Source organism: Schistocerca cancellata, chromosome 7 (genome assembly GCF_023864275.1).
Source record: "Schistocerca cancellata isolate TAMUIC-IGC-003103 chromosome 7, iqSchCanc2.1, whole genome shotgun sequence".
Classification (NCBI taxonomy): domain Eukaryota; kingdom Metazoa; phylum Arthropoda; class Insecta; order Orthoptera; family Acrididae; genus Schistocerca; species Schistocerca cancellata.
Window position 1 is genome coordinate 11868618 of NC_064632.1, and position 24167 is coordinate 11892784.

The window sequence follows — 24167 nt, forward strand, 5'->3', positions numbered from 1 at the left end:
TGCATCTGATATGAGAGAATTACATGTGATGGTTTCAACCAATTTTTGAGTTATGAACTTTCTCCCAAGGCCATTCAAATGTATTGTTTGTAAGTAACATAATTGTCCTTAACTTCCATAATGATAAACAAAATTATTTCCAACATTAAATTAAAAATATTTTTGTGACAATTTAATGCAACATTGAAATTATTGTACACAACAGGTAAAATGTTATACCAGACCATCATCTTTGCACTATTAGTGAGCTCTGGAGCTGAGTGGGTACAAATACCCACATTTAATCCTATTTTATATGAAGAAAATACAGAAATGGAACATGAGGAACAGCTGTCACTCCAGAACACTTTTAATCAGACTATAATGGCAAAGGACATGCAAAAAGTGGAGAAGGGGCTGTTTGGAGGGCTCAGCAATGGAGAGAACCTGCAAAGTGATTCTGAAATTCTATCACCAGAGAATGTTTCAGACCTGGGTAAGACAACAGCACCATAAATTACAATTCCTTAATGATACCATACTATTTCTTGTTTGAGTAGAAAAAATCAGGCTTACACTATACTTTATCAATAAAAAATCACCAAATAAAATGTACACAAGAAAGTAAGTGCTAGTATCATCTTGTCCACTCAATACTAAATGAACATACTGCTTTGTTCACAGTGTTGGCTCAATGCTGGAGCACTGAAATGGTAGAAGATCCATTTATGTAGACAGTTTGATGGCATCAGATATTTACTCAACTAGTGGCACACTTGCCATAGATCAGTTCCCATTGTACAGACAACAGAAACAAATTAGACTACAATGAACACAATAATGCTGACACTGGCATGCTGAGAGACAATATTTCATGTTTAAAGATGAGTCTCATTTGAGTCTGATCTACAATAATGGCTACATACATATCAGCTGCTACTGTAGTGATTTAAATCTGTCAGCATTTATTGTTGTGTGTGATGAGCGAGATGGTACAGTGGTTAAGATATGGGTCTCATATTCAGGAGGAGCAATATTTAAATCACTGTCCAATTATTTAGATTGAGGTTTGTCATAGTTCTCCTAAATCATCTAAGGTCAATGATGGGGCATTTCCTTTCAACTAATGTGGCCCATTTTGTTCCCCATCATTGTATTGACTGGGCACATCCTCCCATGTGGATTCAATGGAATATTAAACCATAATCTTCGTTTATTTGTACTGTTGAGTTGTATGGTGGACAGCCCGACAGGTTAGCTGTGCGGTCTAACGCACTGCTTTCCAGGCAGGAAGGTGTTCAGGTCCCTGGCAAGAATCCACCCGGCAGATTAGTGTTGAGGACTGGTGTGCCAGCCCATCTATGGATGGTTTTTAAGGCAGTTTTCCATCTGCCCCAGCGAATGTGGGCTGGTTCCCCTTATTCCGCCTCAGTTACACTATGTCGGCGATTGCTGTGCAAACACTGTCTCCACATACGCATACACCATAATTACTCTACCGTGCAAACACTTGGGGTTACACTCATCTCGTGTGAGACATTCCTGGGGGGCAGGGGGGGAGGAGGAGGGGGTCAACTGGGGGCCGAGCAGCACAATAATCCTGGGTTCCATGTGGGGTGGCGGTGGGGTGAGTAGACTGCTGTAGCCTGTTGTGGGGTTCTGGACCACTGGGGGCTATGGCAGGGACGAGTTTCTAGGTCCCCAGTTCAATACAATACAATACAATACAATCGTGGAAAAATTTGGCTCTTTTAGATAGTCGCTGTTGAAACTCCCTTTATAATTCTCAACAACATATCATTATTTCACTGATCCAGGTCACATCTCCTACATTTCCTACCTTTCTGAAATATTTTCAGTTTTAATGTGCAGTTCATAACCAAAATATTATGCTCAGAGTCCATATCTGCCACTGGAAATAAGTTGCAATTTAAATCTGGTTTCTCAGTCTCTGTCATGTAATCTATATAAAATCTTCTAGTGTCTCCAGGTCTCTTCCATATATATAATTTTATTTCATGATTCTTGAATGTAGTGTTAGCAATAGCTGTATTATGCTTTGTGAAAAATTCTATGAGGCAGCTTACCTTCTGTTATTTTTCTTCCTATTGAATTCCAGACTCCCATCACAGTCACATTTTTAACTCCTTTAACTATCTGGTATTTTATTTGATCTCACCAAACATTCTTTCAACCTCTTCCTCATCTGATGAACTAATTGATACATAAACTTTTACTATTGTGGTAGGTGTTGGCTTCGTGTCTCTCTTGGCAATGATAATGTATGCACTATGTTGCTTAGAGGAGCTTACTCACAGTGCTATTTTCTTATTCATTATTAGACCTATTTCTGCTTTACCCCCATGTGATTTTGTATTTATTACCCTTTACTCACCTAAGTAGCAATCCTGCTCTTCCTCCCACTACACTTCAGTAATTACCACTTCAACCTATCTGTTCCCCTTTTTAAATTATCTAACATATCTGTGACTTCCGGCCAGGTGAATACAGGGTTAAAAATACAAAATCAAATACAAGTAATGCAGGAGTATTTTTACTAACGAATAAAAAATTAGGAATGCTGATAAGCTACTACAAACAGCATAGTGAATGCATTATTGTAGCCAAGATAGACACAAAGTCCACACCTGCCATAATAGTACAAGTTTAGATGCCAACTAGTTCCACAGATGATGAAGAGGTTGAAGAAACATATGAAGTGATAAAAGAAATTATTCAGATAGTTAAGGGAGACGAAAATTTAATAGTCATGGGGGACTGGAATCTGATAGCAGGAAAAGGAAGAGAAGGAAAAGTAGTAGGTCGATATGGACTGGGGGGTAAGGAATGAGAGAGGAAGCCACCTGATTGAATATTGCACAGAACATAACTTAATCATAGCAAACAGTTGGCTTAAGAATCATGAAAGAATGCTGTATACATGGAAGAGGCCTAGAGACACTGGAAGGTTTCGGATAGATTATATAATGGTAAGACAGAGATTTAGGAACCAGGTTTTAAATTGTAATACATTTCCAGGGGCAGATGTGGACTCTGACCACAATTTATTGGTTATGAACTGCAGATTAAAACTGAAGAAACTGCAAAAGGTGGGAGTTTAAGAAGATGGGATCTGGATAAACTGAAAGAACCAGAGGTTGAAGAGAGTTTCAGAGAGAGTATTAGGGAATGATTAACAAGAACAAGGGAAGGAAATACAATAGAAGAAGAATGGGTAGCTTTGAGAGATGAAATAGTGAAGGCAGCACAGGATCATGTAGGTAAAAAGTTGAGGGCTAATAGAAATTCTTGGATAACAAAAGAGATATTGAATTTAATTGATGAAAGGAGAAAACATAAAAATGTAGTAAATGAAGCAGGCAAAAAGGAATACAAACATCTCATAAATGAGATCAACAGGAAGTGCAAAATGGCTAAGCAGGGTTGTCTAGAGGACAAATGTAAGGATGTAGAGGGGTAAGATAGATACTGCTTAAAGGAAAATTAAAGAAACCTTTGGAGAAAAGAGAACCACCTGTACAAATACCAAGTGCTGAGATGGAAAACCAGTCTTAAGCAAAGAAGGGGAAAGCAGAAAGGTGGAAGGAGTACATAGAGGGTCTATACAAGGGTGATGTACTCGAGGGCAGTATTATCGAAATGGAAGAGGACATAGATGAAGATAAGAAGGGAAATATGATACTCTGTGAAGAATTTGACAAATCACTGAAAGAATTAAGTTGAAACAAGGCCCAAGGGAGTAGACAACATTCCGTCAGAGCTGCAGATAGCCTTGGGAGAGCCAGCCATGACAAAACTCTTCCATCTGGTGAGCAAGATGTATGAGACAGCCGAAATATCCTCGAACTTCAAGAATATAATAATTCCAATTACAAAGAAAGCAGATACTAACAGATGTGAAAATTACCAAACTATCAGTTTAATAAGTCATAGTTGCAAAATACTAACACAAATTCTTCACAGAAAAATGAACAAACTGGTAGAAGCCGACTTCGGGGAAATCAGTTCGGATTGAGGAGAAACAGAGGAACACATGAGGCAATACTGACCCTACACCTTCCCATTGAAGATAGGTTAAGGAAAGGAAAACATTCATTTATAGTATTTGTAGACTTAGAAAAAGCTTCTGACAATTTTGACTGGAATGCTCTCCTTCAAATTCTGAAGGTGGCGGGGGAAAAATACCAGAAAAAAAAGGCTATTTACAATTTGCACAGAAACCAAATGGCTGTTATAAGAGTTGAGGGGCACAAAAGGAAAGTAGTGATTGAGAAGGGAGTGAGACAGGGTTCTAGCCTATTGCAGATGTTATTCAATCTGTATATTGAGCAACCAGTAAAGGAAACAAAAGAAAAATTTGCAGTAGGAATTAAAATCCATGGAGAAGAAATAAAAATGTTGAGGGTTGCCAGTGACATTATAATTCTGTCAGAGACAGCAAAGGACCTGGAAGAGCAGTTGAACAGAATGGACAGTGTCTTGAAATGAGGATATAAGATGAACACTAACAAAAGCAAAAGGAGAATAATGGAATGTAGTCAAACTAAATCAGGCGATACTGAGAGAATTCGACTAGGAAATGAGACACTTAAAGTAGTAGATGAGGTTTGCTATCTAGGGAGCAAAATAACTGATGATGATCAAAGTAGAGAGGATATAAAATGTGGACTCACTATGGCAACGAAAGAGTTTCTGAAGTAGAGAAATTTGTTAACATTGAGTATAGATTTAAGTGTCAGGAAGCCCTTCTTAAAGTATTTAGGTGGTGTAACTATGTATGGAAATGAAACATGGATGATAAATAGTTTAGACAAGAAGAAAATAGAAGCTTTCGACACATGGTGCTACAGAAGAACGCTGAAGATTAGATGGGTAGATCACATAACTAATGAGGAGGTACTGAATAGAATTGGGGAGAAGAGGAATTTGTGGCACAACTTGACTAGAAGAATGGATCAGTTGGTAGGACACATTTTGAGGCATCAAGGGATCACCAATTTAGTATTGGAGGGATGCATAATCATAGAGGGAGGTGAAGAGATGAATACACTAAGTAGATTCAGAAGGATGTAGGTTGCAGTAGTGACTTGGAGATGAAGAAGCTTGCACAGGATAGAGTGGCATGGAGAGCTGCATCAAACCAGTCTCTGGACTGAAGACCACAACAACAACAACATACGTGTCCAATTAAGGGAGCTAATATTTCATTGTCCAACCAGTAGAATGACACTTTTCTTTGTCCTTATGACAATATCCTCCTGAATAGCTCCCCCACCCCCTTGGACATCTGAATGGAGGACTATTTTACCTCCAGAATAGTTTATCCATGAGGATGAACCCATAAAGTAAAGCTGCATGTCTTCACAAAAAAATAACCCCTATAATTTCACCTTCCTTTCAGTCATTCACAGCATCTACCCAGCGAGGCCATGTTGGCTTACTATAAATACCCTCCATTGTGACTGCACCTGTAGTACAGCTACCTGTATCAATGAGGCATGCAGGCCACTCCACTTTGGCAATATCCACTATTGTATTTAAAATTATCTTACTGAATTCCTCAAATTGTCTAGTGTTTTCCATTTTTCAAAGTCAATAGTGTTTTCTTCTGATTCCAAAATGATGTTGCAAAGTATAGTCCATTCCCATCCTACTTTTGTGTTAACAGAGAGATTAGTCAGCTGATTCACAGATCAGCTTTGTTGCTCTTCAGTGACACATTCATTTTGAAGTTTTAATGGATCAAATTTTCTCCAAGAGGGCATGGTGAAATGATAGAGGTAAGTAATAAGATTTTTGTGATCTGTCCATCTATTTATTTATTCATTCAACTTTAAGCATTTGCATGCAATCAATGTCATCATGAGCAATGTACAGGAGCTTTTATAAAGTATGACTGACATGTTAAGAAATCTAACTATGGTGTCACATGCTGTAAAAGAACATACATAATATGACAATGCAGTTGATACATAAAGATTTCTCCACATGTTTAACAGTTAAATATGGAACTAAAAAGTGTTAAGTTACTTACTAACTTTCACATAATACAAGAACAGAGGGCATACACAAAATATTTCTCTATGTGGTTAATAGTAAAATATGATCTGAACATTATTTAGTACTTGCATGTTTATTATATATGTTGGACAAGATACCAGAAGAGACAAAAAAGTATAGGAATAACCATTAACAAATAGTACTTTAGTAAATCAGGTTTACTGTTGAACAGTTTTCAGATTCTTTAAGAGTGTAAAAAAAGCTTTTGTCTTTCAGCCATTTTTGGGCCTTACTTTTAAAGATATTAAGACAGACATCATGTGCCTGTACAGGTAGTGTGTGGAAAAGCCTTATTCCAGTGCATAACTGTCTTGTGTTTTTTTAAGTTGAGTTGTAGGTATGTCTATCTTTAATGTTTGATGAGTGTTATGATTATGAATGGACTCCTAATTTTGTAACTGTTAAAGTTTTCTTTTAGGTACAAAAGGCAGCTGCATATAAAAAGAGATGGGACTGTCATTATCTGTAATTATTTGAAATAAGGCCTTTATGACAAGTTATTTTTGGTAATTCCAGAAAAGCTCCTGATTCCTTTCTTCTGCCAAATAAAAATTTTGCTGGCCCCTGAAGAATTACCCCATAGAAGAATACCATAACTTATATTGCACTGAAAGAAGGCAAAATAGGAATGAATACTGAGAAATAAAGGTGGTTAATTTTTTCAGTAGATAGATAGCTTGTGAAAGCTCAAGATGTATAGTCTAAGTGACTTTCCTATGTTAATTTTGTAAGGAATATGCCAAGAAGTTTGGTAGAAGTGGACTCAACATCACCACTGGATAAGCTGAAAAAAATATTTACAGTTTTTCTGTAGTTAACAGCTAACTTACTGGCTTCAAACCACATATTGGATAATCTGAGGAAATCATCACTTTACTCCTTCAGTTTATTTATGTCACTCCCTGAACTGATGACAGTTGTATCATCTGCGTAAAGCACTCATTTGCATGGCATATTGCTGAGCAGGTCATTTATGAGTACTATTAACGGTAATGGCCCAAGTGCAGATCCTTTTATTTATTTATTTTTATTTGGTATGCGTATTCCATAGATCCGTACATGCGAGTGATTCGCCTGGATGTGGAACGTGTCAATACAATTGTACAAATACAATTAATGCTACAGAATAGTAATATAATTCAATGATATAGATATTATAAGTATCACTTTTTCTGATTTCCAAGCTGTCATTAAACTAGTACAGCAATTCTCAATATAACATTACAACTATAACATTAACACTATAACATTAACATAATATTGTATCATCCATCTAATAACTAAGACACTAAATACATTTATTATTAAGGGAGGGCATTACTTTTGGAAAAGAATTCATCTAACGAGTACAGTGGATGGTCGAGCAGGTATTTTTTTAACATACCTTTGAACAGCGTTTCATTTTCTATTGTACATTTAATATAATTAGGCAATGCATTAAAAGTCTTTATAGCAGCATACTTTACTCCCTTCTGTACAAGTGTTAAATTTTTTAGTTCAACATGTAGATCATCTTTACCTCTTGTATTGTAGTTATGGTATGAACAATTTGTTTCATACTGAGCATAGTCTTTATTAACTACATTCATCAGAGAGTATATGTACTGACATGTTGTGGTCAGAATACCTAACTGTATAAAAAGTTTTCTACATGAGGTTCGTGGAGGAACCCCACACATGATTCTGACTGCTCTCTTCTGAGCAGTTAAAATTTTTTTTGAGGCTGGTGAATTACCCCAGAATATTATTCCGTAACTCATTAATGAGTGAAAGTACCCAAAGTAAGACAATTTTAAAATGTTGATGTCCCCAAAATGAGTAATTATTCTTAGAGCAAAAGTTGCTGATGAAAGCCTTTTTAGAGTAAGGGACACATGCTGTTCCCAGTTGAGCCTACTGTCAATGTGAACCCCCAGGAATTTAGTGGATTGCACCTGTTCTAGTTCCTGGTTGTCATGAGTAATTACTATACTTTCTAGAGTTTTATTTTTTGTGTGGAACTGTATAAAATTAGTTTTTTTAATATTAACTGAAAGAGAATTAATTGAAAACCAAGCTGTAACTTCTCTGAGTATATCATTAACATCAGTCTCCAGATCTGCAGTAGACTGACCATCTACAACAATGCTTGTATCATCAGCAAACAATGTGAATTCACAATTTTTACTAATGGACAGGGGTAAATCATTAACATATATTAAAAACAGCAAGGGTCCAAGGACAGATCCCTGGGGAACTCCATGCTGAATTTTGCCCCATTCAGAATCCACTAGATTAGGAGATCCTTTGTTACAGCCATGTAGAACCACCTTTTGTTTCCTGTCTTGAAGATATGATTTTAGCCAGTTACCTATAGGCCCTTTGATTCCGTAATGATAGGCCTTCTCCAAGAGTATCTTGTGGTTTACACAGTCAAAGGCCTTGGAAATATCACAGAAGACACCAACTGGTGACTTCTTACTATTAATAGACTCCAAGACATCATTTGTGAGTGAATATATGGCACGCTCTGTGGAAACCCCTTTTTGAAAACCAAACTGTCTGTGGTTAATAATATTAAGTTTATCAAGATGTGCCACAATCCTGTTATACACTGCCTTTTCAAGAACCTTTGAAAATGTTGTTAAGAGAGAGACAGGACGATAATTTTTTACATCGGTAGCATCGCCAGACTTGAAAAGAGGTCTCACAATGGCATATTTCATTCTCTCTGGAACAACTCCTTCATAAAGAGACGTGTTGCAAATGTGAGCAAGTACTACACTTACATCATTACTGCAGGCTTTCAACAGTTTATTAGAGATGTTATCTATACCTGAAGATCCTTTACTTTTCAATGAGTGAATTATTTTTTTTATTTCATTAACAGTTATGGGTGTTACATTTATATCATTAAAACATTGTGGGAGGTTAAGTTTCAGAATATCTAAAGCTTCTCTTAGGTCACCACTGCAACCTATTTGAGAGGTGACACTTAGAAAGTGGTTGTTAAATGTGTCTGCTATCTGTTTACTATCAGTTATTTCCAAATCGTTAATTTTTAGGACAGCAGATTTTTCATTGTCAGATGGTGCAGTACCTGTTTCCCTCTTTATTACATTCCAAATCGTTCTGATTTTATTGTTTGAACAGTTAATTTCAGATTGCATGCACATACTTTTAGATTTTTTAATGACTTTAGTTAAGATTTTGCAGTATGTCCTATAATATTTCATCTGCAGGGAATTATTGGATTGTCTAGATATTATATACAGTTCCCTTTTTCTCTGGCATGATATTTTTATGCCCTTGGTGAGCCATGGTTTTTTGCTTGATTGCCTGTTCTGTAGTCTACAGACCTTTTTTGGAAAGACATTTTCAAATATACCTGATAATTCATCAGTAAATAAATTATATTTTGTATTAACATCATTTGCAAGATAAACATACCTCCAGTCAGTCTCCCGAATGCATAATTTGAATTTTTGGATATTTTCCTCATTCATGTTTCTAATGGTTTTCCACTGTGCACTAGCTTTGTTCTGATTTGTATTAAAGTTGTCAATTGTGAGTATTTGCCCATCATGATCAGAGAGTCCATTTATGACTTTTTCAACTTTGATGTGATTAGTTTTACTCATATCTACAAAGATATTGTCTATTAGAGTGCTGGAAGTGGCAGTAGTTCTTGTGGGAAAACTGACAGTGGAGACAAGGTTGTAGGTATGCATTAAATTTGCAAACTCTGTCTTAGAAGATGAGCTTTCTAGGAAATCTATATTAAAATCTCCAGTCACTATAATGTCCCTATTTTTTCTTGTGAGATACAATAGCACAGAATCTAATTGTTTCATGAATACTTTAAAATTACCAGATGGAGCCCTGTATACTGCTACGATTACCAGTTTCTTGTTACCTTCTACTATTTCTGTGACACATGCCTCAAAGTCTTTCTCTACACAATATTTCTCTACATCTATTGTATTAAAGGACAGGCTGTTTTTCACATAAATAACTGCCCCACCTTTGCACATATGCTTTCTACAAAATGAGGTAGCTAAAACATAGTTTGGTATATTGAGCATTTCAACGCCAACAGTGATATGGTGTTCTGTCAGACAGAGAATATGAGCACAATTTGCGCCTGTTGGTTCATCAATATTTACAATAAACTGGTCTAACTTACAGAGCAGGCTTTGAATATTTTGGTGAAAAATTTTGAGCTCATTTTTAATTACATGATTAGTTGTGGTGCTGCCATTGCTGGGACTGAGTTTTATTTCTTTTGACATACCAGTATTACAGGAACAGTTTTCTGCAGGGAAGAGGGAGCTGTTGTGCTGGTAACACCCACATTTGTTGTTATTAAGTACATTACTTACATTCTGATTGGAACCTTCCCCCTTCTGCCCCAGTACCATAAAAAATCCCCACTTGCAGCTGAGGACTTTCTTGATCTCAGGCACATCCTATGTGGAGCAGCTGCAGTCACTACTGTGCTCCTTTTTTCCATAGAGGGTGGATCTCCTGTTGGTGAGGTTTCTACACTGTCAGCTTGTACACTTGATCCTGTGGGGGTTGGTGTTGCTGTTTCTGCTATTGATGACTGTTCTTCTTCCTTAAATGCTGCTGCTTCACAAGTTGGCGGTGGACTAACGTTTCCCACTTGAGTTGTAACTGCTGGTGCTGTCTTGCTTTTGTATAAAAGACCTGTTTGTGTTGATTCACATACAGGTGCTGCTGCATATGAAGTCTTCCCTTCATCTGTTCCATTAGGTTTGAAGGAGTATTTTGACGACACTGTATGTATTTCTTCCAATGGTACAGTTTCAATGGGCACAGGTGCTTTTAGAATGATTGGAGGAGTGGTGTTTTCAAATAGTTTGAATGTTTCTACTAATAATGCTTTAGCGAGTACACGTTTTCCTAGCCAGTTCCTGTGCATTCCATGTCGAGTAAAATGGTTTCTCTCTTCGGAATTACTGTCCAAAAACTTCACGTCCTTGAATGCTTTGCATACCTTTTGAAACATTCTGTTTGTGAATTTGATTTCATTATTTACACATGAACTGTTTATTAGGTCATGTCTATGTGGGATGCTAACGATGATTGTTTTTCTTGGCGAGATTCTTTCCAGTGCATTTCGCAATGCTGTGATTGCATTTTTCGACTCATTTTTATAAACATCGTTAGCTCCAGTGACATTCAGTAACTGTGACCTTTGAAATACTATAGCTTACAATTTGTTTTCTGTTACTGATGTATGATTTGATGAGGGAGAGTTCCACATCCTTAATGCCACAACGCCACAGTTTTTCCCACAATATTGGTTTACTGAATCAAATGCCTTGCTCAAGTCCATTAGTGTGGCTTCAGCAGGTAATTTGGATACAAAAAATGAGGATTGCACAATAGAAACAACATTTTCAACATATTAAATTGTTGATAACTGGGACCTAAACTGTATTCAGACTTGGTCAATACATTGTTTCTTGACAAATGTATGCACATTTGCTTTTATATACAATATTCAATTATTTTTGAGAAAATAGATATCAGGGAAATAGGATGATAATTATTAGTGTAGGATTTATCATCCTGTTTATTAGATTAGATTAGATTAGATTTACTTTCATTCCAATTGATCCGTAGTGAGGAGGTCCTCCAGGATGTGGAACATGTCAGAAAAACAACAATACATGACAAATATTTACAACTAAAACAAATAAGCTAATGTACCATTCCACAGGTCCCAAGTGGAATGATCGTCATTTTTTAATGAACACTAAGAGTCATTTTACAAATACTAATGCACTGAATTTAAAATAAAAAAGTTTTTTATTTATTTATAAGGTAATAAACATGTAATACAACTACTGTAATACTTATTTACAATGAACATTACTGCACTGAAATGGTGCAGAAGTTAGATTATACTTACACACACACACACACACACACACACACACACACACACACACACACACACACAGACACAGACACAGACACACAAATTTTCAGTGAACACATTACTGCACTGAAATTGTGCAGAAGTTATGTTGTACTTATATACAAATCAGTTGGTTTTATTAAGAAATTCATCAATGGAGTAGAAGGAGTTGGCCACCAATAAATCCTTTAGGCTTCTCTTAAACTGAATTTCATTGGTTGTTAAGCTTTTTATGGCTGCTGGCAAGTTATTGAAAATGTGTGTTCCTGAATAATGCACACCTTTTTGTACAAGACTAAGTGACTTTAAATCCTTGTGAAGATTATTCTTATTTCTAGTATCGATTCCATGAATTGAGCTGTTGGTTTGAAAAAGTGATATATTTTTAATGACAAATTTCATTAAGGAATAAATATATTGGGAAGCTGTAGTTAGTATCCCTAGTTCCCTAAACAGGCTTCTGCAGGATGTTCTTGAGTTCACACCACATATAATTCTTACTGCACGTTTTTGTGCCCGGAAAACTTTAGCTTGGCTTGATGAATTACCCCAAAAAATAATCCCATATGACATTATGGAATGAAAGTAAGCATAGTATGCCAGCTTTTTCATTTTTATATCCCCTATGTCTGACAAAATTCGCATTGCAAACAGAGATTTGTTAAGACGCTTCAGCAGTTCTGTGGTGTGCTCCTCCCAGTTGAATTTATTATCAAGCTGTAATCCCAAGAATTTAACACTGTTCACTTCTTCTATCTTCTTGTCATTGTATGTTAGACATATACTCTTGGGACACCCCTTACAAGTTCTGAACTGCATGTAGTGTGTTTTTTCAAAGTTTAGTGACAAAGAATTGGCTAGGAACCAGTGATTAATGTCCACAAATATTTTATTGGCTGATCTTTCTAAGACTACACTTGATTTGCTATTTACTGCAATGTTTGTATCATCAGCAAACAAAACAAACTTGGCATCTGGTAATGTTACTGATGAAAGGTCATTGATATACACAAGGAAAAGTAAGGGCCCCAAAATGGAACCTTGTGGGACCCAACATGTAATTAGTTCCCAGTTGGATGATGCCTGATAGCTTGATACATGTCTCTTTCCTAATAACACCCTTTGTTTCCTGCCAGAGATATAAGATTTGAACCATTTTGCAGCATTTCCTGTTACACTATAATATTCTAGTTTACTTAAAAGGATATTGTGATTTACACAGTCAAATGCCTTTGACAGATCACAAAATATACCAGTTACCTGCAATTTTTTGTCTAATGAATTAAGCACATTTTCACTGTAAGTGAAGATAGCGTTCTCAATATCAGAACCTTTTAGAAATCCAAACTGTGACTTTGACAGTATGTTATTTGAGATAAGATGGTTATAAAGACGACTGTACATTACTTTTTCGAAAATTTTTGAGAATACTGCCAACAGTGAAATTGGACGGAATTTTGATGCTATTTCTTTATCTCCCTTCTTAAACAGTGGCCTAACTTCAGCATATTTCAGCCATTCAGGAAATATTCCACTGATAAACGACTGGTTACACAGATAGCTTAATATGTTACTTAGCTCAGAATCACATTCTTTAATTAACTTTGTTGATATTTCATCATACCCACTAAATGTTTTTGATTTTAAAGATTTTATGATGGACATTATTTCTGTTGGGGTAGTGAGGGTCAAATTCATATTATGGAAGTTACTTGAAATGTCTGGTCTAAGGTAACCCATAGCAGCATCTACCGAACCTGACAACCCCATCTTTTCAGTAACAGTTATAAAATGTTTGTTAAAAAGTTCTGCAACACTATACACATCTGTCACCAATGTATCATTTACTCTTTATGCTATTTGTTCCTCTTCATGTCTGGTTCTACCGGTCTCCTCCTTCACTATATCCCATATTGTCTTTATTTTGTTATGTGATATGATTATCTTTTCCTTGTAATATATTTGCTTTGACATCCGTATTACAGTCTTTAATATTTTGCAGTATTTCTTATAATGTGCTATAGCATCAACATTGGAAATGTTGCGGATTGACAGATACAGTTTTCTTTTTGTTTTACAAGATACCCCTATTCCTCGAGTAATCCATGGCTTCTTTGTAGACTTTGCTCTAACCTTGGTAAGTTTTGGGGGAAAGCAGTGTTCAAATAAGGTAAGCACTTTATTAGCAAAAATGTTATATTTTTCATTCATGCCGTGAGCACTGTAAACATCAGTCCAGTGAATGTCTCTGAGGAGTGTCTTAAAATAATCAATTTTTGGCTTACTGATTACCCTCTTGAGCTCAGATTTAACAGATTTTATATCCTGTTCAGTATTAACATTTAACAGAAGGAACTGCATGTCATGGTCTGAGAGGCCATTGACTATTGGTTTTGTAATATAATTTTGTTCATTGGACTTTTCTATAAAGATATTATCAATGACTGTTTGTGAGCAAGTGGCTATCCTAGTGGGGAACTTTACTGTGGGAATTAAGTTGAATGATAGTGTTACTAACTCAAATAAGTTCTTATTGGGAGAGTCTTTAAGGAAATCTACATTGAAATCACCAGCACCCACTATTTCTTTGTTTTTGGTTGTTAAATGGGCCAGTACAGCTTCAAGGTGGTTTACAAACAGATTAAAGTTACCTGCAGGTTCTCGATATACACTTAATATTATGAAAGATTTTTTGTGAAAATCTAATTCTGTTGCACATGCTTCCATATGCTGTTCTAGGCAAAATTTATGAATGTCTATGTTCTTAAATTTATGACAGTTCCTGATGAATGTGGCAACTCCTCCTTTCTCCACTTCTGATCTACAAAAGTGAGATGCTAACCTAAACCCTGTAACACTTAAAAGTTCTATAGTTTGTGCAATGTAATGACTACTGTCTTTCTTTAGACATTCACAAAAAATACCACTGATGAAAATCCAGTTTATGAATGTGCAGAGAGGGAATGATATCAAATTGATTATTTTTTTTTAATCACAAAATTTGAAAGGCCATAAATATGTTATTATCTGGTGCCCCTTAATTTTCCTACTGATTTAATGACATCACATACCTCCACATTGCCCCAATTAAATGTTGGCATAGTATGAGCAAAGTTTTGTAAAAACTGGTTTATATATGTGAGTTGTAAATTAGTTTTCAAACTCTTCTTCAGAGAGGATGAAGAATTTGGGTTTGTAGCACTGATAAAAAAGAGGTCAAGTTCATTTGGAGTGACATTAACATAATTTGTAACTTTTACACAATGACTAAATGTACGTAATTCTGCTTTAACAATCCTCCAGGCAGCTTTACATTTATTGTCAGAGTTTTCAATGAAGTTATCATATGGTCAATCTATAGTGTCTCTTGAGGCTAATATATGCTCCTCTGTCAACACTACCATTTTTTACCTTATTGTGGCATATCGAAACCATTATTCTTAGCTTGTAAATGTGGTAAGAACCACTTATGTAGAGTTATCTGGCAATGCTCGCTTGCTTTAGTCTTGTTTCATTTGGTACAGTAACCATTGGACAGGAGGTATTGAAAATTTTAGATAAGAGTACTAACAAACCTGGTACAAGCCTCCTCAACATTATTGGAAGCATATATTACATTATTCCACTTAAGTACCTCCAGCTTATCCCTGAAGCTATTCATACTTTTATTCAAATGGCTCTGAGCACTACGGGACTTAAAGTCTGAGGTCCTTAGTCCCCTAGAACTTAGAACTACTTAAACCTAATTAACCTAAGGACATCACACATCCATGCCCCAGGCCCCAGGCAGGACTCAAACCTGTGACCATAGCGATCGCACGGTTCCAGACTGAAGTGCCTAGAACCGCTTGGCCACACTGGCTGACTCATACTTTTATTACTTAATAGCCCAACGTACTGATTTGGTTGACAATCCTGCTTTGGTTAACTAATTGCTACTTTTACCCATATACCTTTGTGATCTGCCAGTCAACATTAAGTAGTCCCAATTCAAAATCACCTTTATCTGCATTTGCAACAAAATTGTCAAGACAATAAAATTGTCTTGTGGAACTGTAATTTGCACATAGGAGATTTTGAGATCTTAGTCTGATTAGCAAATTAGCATTTTTGGGCATCTTTTTCCTTACATAAAAATTTAAATATCCTGAAATTACTGTCTTGTGTTCGGTGTTTGGTACATTTTTCTGTACTGTCCAGCAATCACAAATACAATTTGGTGTCATTATGATGAGACACCGAGTAAAGTGGCACAGTTGTTATGATTCTGGACTTGCATGTGGGAGGACAGCAGCTCAAATCTCCATCTAGCTTTCTAGCTTCAGATTTTCCATGGTTTCCCTAGGTTGCTTCCAGTGTGGATTAATCCATATACTCTTGAAGCATTCTGGTAGAGGGAACTGCTTGTTAACAATGAAGAGCTCAGTCTCAGCACAAAGATTACAATGTAGTAATTTGTTGCTTTTACAGTCTCTAATTTCCTTTCTGTCCATAACCCCCACCCCCTCCCTCCCCCTCTGCCCCTTTACAGGTTATTTTCCTCTCTCACCCAATCATCAAAGTCAATATATTATAAGAATATTGATACTGGAATGTGGCATCAACTACTCTGATTTTGCCTACTGACATTCTCATGTCAGATAAAAAAAGCATTGCTTCGGGAACTCTATATACCACTGCAAAAATATCCACTTACCAGGAGTCCATATCGGAAATGTGTACTGTTGAGCTCCACAATAAAAGGTGTACTCTGTTGCTAGAAACAATTGCATGTACAAGCAAAGATTGTAGCAATATTGCTGTAACCTATAATAATGTAATCAATAATAAATACTGTTAATATTTGCAGCCATTTTTTCTCACTTGTTCCTTCAATTATGCTTCATCATATTGATAAGAAAAAATCCTGTCTTTTGCAACTGGATGTTTTATTTGTGTCTACCAAACTTTTTTTGCATATTAATGCTATGCATCACTGCATCAGTGATATACATTTTTACATCCTTTTCATGTATCTAGTACATATAAAAGAACACATTGATATGTGAAAAGGACATAAAAATGAATATCACTGAAGATGTCTAGATTGAATAGGCCAAACATGTGAGGTAGATGCAAATAAAACATTCAAGTGCAAAAGACAGGACTTTTTCTTATCTATGATGAAGCATAACCTACAACAGATAAATAAACACTTCCACACTTGTGTTTGTTGGCCATCAAAGACAAAGCATAAATCACCAGATTCCAAGAAAATTAGTCCACAAGAAAATAAGGCAAGTAGAAAGAACTGACACTTGAAAATCAAGAATTTTATTGTCTATCACAGGATGCAAATAGTAACACTTGATGATAATGTGAGCTAATTATAAGTTTTCTATACAACATAGGCCATAATAGCATACATATCCTGAGGAAATGTTTCAGAGTTTATTACCTGTAATCAAATACTTTTGACAGACTCACAGGCAGAACAGCAGACAACCGAGACACATACAGCAACAGGAAGTAACTGATTTTGTGACTTCTACGAGTTCCTGAACAGGAGCAAATTTTATAATATCATCTGTGTGCTTTAAAAGTTTAGTTTCTTGAGTTTCTATGTGTTAATTTAATATCTAATAGCCACAGCTCTCGTATTTTTGTTTGTGTCAGAAAGTAAACCGATTTTGTGACATATTACAAGTTCCTAATCAGGGGTGAATTATATAGTTTCACCTGAGAGCTTCAGGAGTTAGGTTTTTGAATTTCTGCACATTAAACTAATTTATTAGACATAGATCCTTTGTCTTTGTCAGCATCTGTAGTAGAGTTCCGCAGCACATGCTGATAGTCCGATTATCTTTGTAGTTTAGTTTTCCACGATCTTTAGTATGTATAGGGACTGTGATTGTTGTGTGCAGATGCTCCAGGCTGTGATGGCTTTGGTGGTTGAGTGGGAGGTTGCACCAGGGTTTAGCAGGTGGCAAGAGACTTCCCACGGGCTCCAAGTAAGGCCTCCTCAGTTAGTCTGACAAAAAGGTTTCAGGTGCTGTCTGTGGCTGACATTGTTGCTGAGTCAGATGCCGATGCTTGTCCTGTTTCAGAAGAAACCTCTCAGCCTGCAAGATCCAGGCAGTCACAGAGGGTGGGATTATTGATAGTTGGGAGCTCCAACATTAGGTTTATTAAGGGGCCCCTTAGGGAATGGGAAGAAAACCAATGTGCAGTCTGTGTGCATACCGGGTGGAGTCATTCCAGACATGGAAGGGTTCTTCCAGACGCCATGAAGAGCACAGTGTGCAGCCAACTGTAGGTGGTGGCTCACGTTGGTACCAATGATGTATGTCACTTTGGATCAGAAGAGATTCTCCCTGGTTTTGAGCGGCTAACAGAAGTGGTAAAGGCTTGCAAGATGAAAGCAGAACTGAGCATTTGCAACATAGTTGGCGGAACTGATTGCAGACCTCTGGTACATACACTCCTGGAAATTGAAATAAGGACACCGTGAATTCATTGTCCCAGGAAGGGGAAACTTTATTGACACATTCCTGGGGTCAGATACATCACATGATCACACTGACAGAACCACAGGCACATAGACACAGGCAACAGAGCATGCACAATGTCGGCACTAGTACAGTGTATATCCACCTTTCACAGCAATGCAGGCTGCTATTCTCCCATGGAGACGATCGTAGAGATGCTGGATGTAGTCCTGTGGAACGGCTTGCCATGCCATTTCCACCTGGCGCCTCAGTTGGACCAGCGTTCGTGCTGGACGTGCAGACCGCGTGAGACGACGCTTCATCCAGTCCCAAACATGCTCAATGGGGGACAAATCTGGAGATCTTGCTGGCCAGGGTAGTTGACTTACACCTTCTAGAGCACGTTGGGTGGCACGGGATACATGCGGACGTGCATTGTCCTGTTGGAACAGCAAGTTCCCTTGCCGGTCTAGGAATGGTAGAACGATGGGTTCGATGACGGTTTGGATATACCGTGCACTATTCAGTGTCCCCTCGACGATCACCAGTGGTGTACGGCCAGTGTAGGAGATCGCTCCCCACACCATGATGCCGGGTGTTGGCCCTGTGTGCCTCGGTTGTATGCAGTCCTGATTGTGGCGCTCACCTGCACGGCGCCAAACACGCATACGACCATCATTGGCATCAAGGCAGAAGCGACTCTAATCGCTGAAGACGACACTTCTCCATTCGTCCCTCCATTCACGCCTGTCGCGACACCACTGGAGGCGGGCTGCACGATGTTGGGGCGTGAGCGGAAGACGGCCTAATGGTGTGCGGGACCGTAGCCCAGCTTCATGGAGACGGTTGCGAATGGTCCTCGCCGATACCCCAGGAGCAACAGTGTCCCTAATTTGCTGGGAAGTGGCGGTGCGGTCCCCTACGGCACTGTGTAGGATCCTACGGTCTTGGCGTGTATCCGTGCGTCGCTGCGGTCCGGTCCCAGGTCGACGGGCACGTGCACCCTCCGCCGACCACTGGCGACAACATCGATGTACTGTGGAGACCTCACGCCCCACGTGTTGAGCAATTCGGCGGTACGTCCACCCGGCCTCCCGCATGCCCACTATACGCCCTTGCTCAAAGTCCGTCAACTGCACATACGGTTCACGTCCACGCTGTCGCGGCATGCTACCAGTGTTAAAGACTGTGATGGAGCTCCGTATGCCACGGCAAACTGGCTGACACTGACGGCGGCGGTGCACAAATGCTGCGCAGCTAGCGCCATTCGACGGCCAACACCGCAGTTCCTGGTGTGTCCGCTGTGCCGTGCGTGTGATCATTGCTTGTACAGCCCTCTCGCAGTGTCCGGAGCAAGTATGGTGGGTCTGACACACCGGTGCCAATGTGTTCTTTTTTCCATTTCCAGGAGTGTATTTGAGTGGAGGGTGTGAATCAGAGGCTCAGGCGGTTCTGCAACTGTGTAGGCTGCAGATTCCTCAAGTTGCGCCATAGGGTGGTTGGGGTTCGGGTTCTGCTGTGTGTGTGTGTGTGTGTGTGTGTGTGTGTGTGTGTGTGTGTGTGTGTGTGTGTGTGTGACTACTGCTGACAAAGGCCTTAATGGCTGAAAGCTATGATTGTGTGAATCTTTTTATTGAACATTGATGTTTTGTTTTCAGCAAGTGCACCAGTTTCTACAAACATCAAAAAGGTTTGTATTAACCCGGTACCCAGAACCCCTAAAGACAAACGTTGGCTGTGGATACTGTATCACAGACACAGTCCCTCTGACCGTTTAGAGATGTCACTAAACCTGCCCAAAGATGTACACAACCATGCATGAGTAGCACCTATTAGATCGAGGGGGGTCCGACAGCCGATCAGTTCCAGTCATTCCACCAGGAAGGAGGTACACGGCTCAAGTTGTCTGTAGTTCACCCATGCCTAGACTGTAAATAGCATGGTTCAATCATGTCCACATTGTTACTTTGTGCCAGGAAGGGCTCTCAACAAGGGAAGTGTCCATGTGTCTTGGAGTGAACCAAAGCAATGTTGTTTGAACATGGAGGAGATACAGAGAGACAGGAGCTGTTGACAACATGTCTCGCTCAGGCCACCCTAGGGCTACTACTGCAGTGGATGACCGCTACCTATGGATTATTGCTTGGAGAACCCTGACAGCAATGCCACCATGTTGAATAATGGTTTTTATGTAGCCACAGGACATCGTGTTATGACTCAAACTGTGCGCAATAGGCTGCATGATGCGCAACTTCACTCCTGACGTCTATGGTGAGGTCCATCTTTGCAACCATGACACCATGCAGCACGGTACAGATGGGCCCAACAATATGCCGAATGGACCGCTCAGGATCGGCATCACATTCTCTTCACCAATGAGTGTCGCATATGCCTTCAACCAGACAATTGCCGGAGACGTGTTTGGAGGCAAGTCGGTCAGGCTGAATGCCTTAGACACACTGTGCAGTGAGTGTAGCAAGGTGGAGATTCCCTGCTGTTTTGGGGTGGCATTATGTGGGGCCAACATATGCCACAGGTGGTCATGGAAGGTGATGTAATGGCTGTACGATACGTGAACGCCATCCTCTGACCAATAGTGCAACCATATCGGCAGCATATTGGCGAGGCATTTTTCTTCATGGATGACAATTCACGTCCCTACCATGCACATCTTGTGAATGACTTTCTTCAGGATAATGAGATTGCTCAACTAGAGTGGCCAGCATGTTCTCCAGACCTGAACCCTATCGAACATTCTTGGGATAGATTGAAAAGGGCTGTTTATGGATGATGTGATCCACCAATCACTCTGAGGGATCTACGCTGAATCGCAGTTGAGGAGTGGGACTATCTGGACCAACAGTGCCTTGATGAACTTGTAGATAGTATGCCACAACGAATACAGGCATGCATCAATGTAAGAGGTCATGCTACTGGGTGTTAAGAGGTACCAGTGTGTACAGCAGCCTGGACCACCACCTCTGAAGGTCTCGCTGTATGGTGGTACAACATGGAAATGATGTGCATGTTGATCTCTATTAGAATTTTCTGTACATGTTCTGGAACTCTGGAAACTGAGGTGATGCAAAACTTTTTTTGATGTGTGTATATTGAAGAGCATGGAAGTTGGAGACACGTCTGATTTGGTATAAAGTACATGTTATGCAAAGCAATATGTGTAAACAGTTTATATAACTCTCTTCACCCATATCTTCATTGCATGCTTTATGGCGTTCATTTTCAAGCACAGAAGAATATTGTTACAACTTGCCAATATTGAACTGATACTGTAAAAAGCAACAAAGTAGAGCAAACATGGTATTAAGTTTGAGATTATAATTAAGTGTTTATGCAATGTATTTAAAAATAATTGAATTTGCATGTGGTTTTACTATAATTTAAATTTTTAAGTTAAGAATTTTTATTCTAAAATGCTTTACTGTTTTACAATATTTGTGTTACAGCTTTCAAAGGAATGAAACTTAACAATTTAAAAGCCTTCAATGAGGAACAAGAACATTCCAAAAGTAGCTCTGATGTTTGGAATATACCTACTGAAGTATTTCAGTCAGTGCAAAGGTCGTTATTATTGGGTGTATCACAGCAGGCAAAAAAGAAGATAGAATTTCTGCAAGGACTTCAGAATACAATGCTCAGTCACATAGGTAAGTGGTGTTTCTTATTATGCAATTCTCTTCCTTTAAAATTCATTGTAAAATAGTGTACACTTTCAGGATATAAAGGTAATATTTCTAAGAATAATACAGAAAAAAAATTTCATATTAATAAATGATGAAAGTGACCTGTAGCCTCTATAGAATTCTACATAATCACTTGAATACATAAATACAAAAAATACTATCAAAAAGCCTTTGCAGTTTGAGAATAGTAATGATTTGGCATAAATATAAGCATAAAATGAACTTCTGTATTCATCTCATGTTTGGCTCATATTTGAGTGAAGTACATGTTTTTGACATATAATCACAGAAACAAATTGTATGAAAGCCAGGAGAAATGACTTGTATATGACCACTGTGATAATTAACCAACAGGTTAAGATTCATGATGGCACCAAAGACTAATGACTATGACTGGATATATTATGCCATCAGAAAAACACATTAAAGTGTAGAAAACTGATATATTTAACTAAAGCAGTTAAAGTCCAAATATGACTTGTTTCATTCCTCACAGACATCAACATATTTTTATTCAAATAAGCTCAAATGTCATAACAATCTTATAGACAGAAAAACTTTTGTGCACAAGATGAAGGCAGTTGATTATACTGTACTGTATTGAGCCATTTTTGTGTGTTACAGAAAACATGCTGGACCAGCAGTGGAGCGTGAAAAGACAAGCACGCTTTGAGAAAGGAATGGCATTTCCTTCGATGGAAGGAACATTAATGTCAATTTCTTTTCTGATATTTGCTGTGTTTCTTGTGAAACTAGTACAGGTTAGGTTCCTCAATGAAATTATGAAGTACAATAACTATTATAAAATTATGAAGAAGGGAGGCACTATTTCATTATAATCAATAAGATGAATTGCACTGTTTTGTATCACTTTAGAATGAATGACCTACAACTGTTTATTTAGCACTTGTTTTACTAAATTGCAAACACTGACATCAAGTATAACTCTAGTACAATCAGATGAAGTGCTAGCAGTTGCTAGATGAAACTTCCTAGCAGATTAAAACTGTGTGCTGTACTGTTTGACTCAAACCTGGATCTTCACCTTTTGCAGACAAGTTGCATGTTCGAGTTCTGGTCTGGCATACACTTTTAATCTGCCGTGAGGTTTCAAATTACTGCACACACTGCTGCAAGGTTAAAATTCATTCTGGAGTTCTTAGATGTACAGTGCTTTATATCTAAGAAGACTTACAGTGTTAACAAAAGCTCTTTTGTTAGCTAGACTGTAAAAATTATATTAGATGATAATTTAATTTGATGTAGAGAACATAATGTTCCAAAAACTTCTACTGAATGTATTTGAAAGCAAGCATGTCTGCCTCTTCCACAGGGTAAAAGAAACAAAATTAGTACATTAGTTTATTTCTGTGAAATTTTAGACATACATTTTTTGTGATTTTAGCTCCACCTGGGGCACTGTAGCTTTTTGTATATGTGTGTTTCACTATCTCCAAATAGAGCCATTGTCCACAACCTGAGTAATGTCTTCACTGTTGTTTATGTGCTGTCAGCCATTTAATATCCCAACTATATGGTGAATTGTTACCTTTATTCGTTCCATTATCTGTATTCCACCCAAAACTTCCTAGTATACTTTTAAGATAAATTTTACATATTCTAGAATACCTAAAATAAAGGCAGTTTTACCATTTTACTATTACCAGTTATTATAATAGCTACATCATTTGCCAGACAGCATCAGTGTTACAAGGTTAAGATTATACAAGAATTATAATACAAGAACCATTTAACATAAGTATGCATAATAATAATACAGAAGAAATTTAAATAAGTGTAGTGTAACACTTAAAGACATAAACAGTGAGAAATTTTTAACAAGTACATATTCACTTCACTTCATGTGGCAGTTCATTATTTAGGGAGTACAATTTGCTGTTTCACTGTCAAAGAACTCATTTAAACTGTATGGTGGTTTTTGGCATAGGTTTTGTGACATCTTTCCCTGAAATTTCACCAAGTCCAAGGACAGCATTTTAGTATTTAGAT

General features: G+C 37.9%; 1 protein-coding gene across 1 annotated transcript in view; it reads left to right on the forward strand.

Annotated features, from left to right (window-relative positions):
- The first annotated feature begins 210 nt into the window (after nt 1-210).
- Nucleotides 211-24167, forward strand: part of LOC126092402 (uncharacterized) — a 73881-nt gene continuing 49924 nt past the window's right edge. Inside the window, exons 1-3 of the mRNA XM_049907975.1 lie at nt 211-475; nt 21921-22121; nt 22782-22918. Of these exons, the coding sequence (XP_049763932.1) occupies nt 211-475; nt 21921-22121; nt 22782-22918 (603 nt within the window). The remainder of the gene's footprint in view (nt 476-21920; nt 22122-22781; nt 22919-24167) is intronic.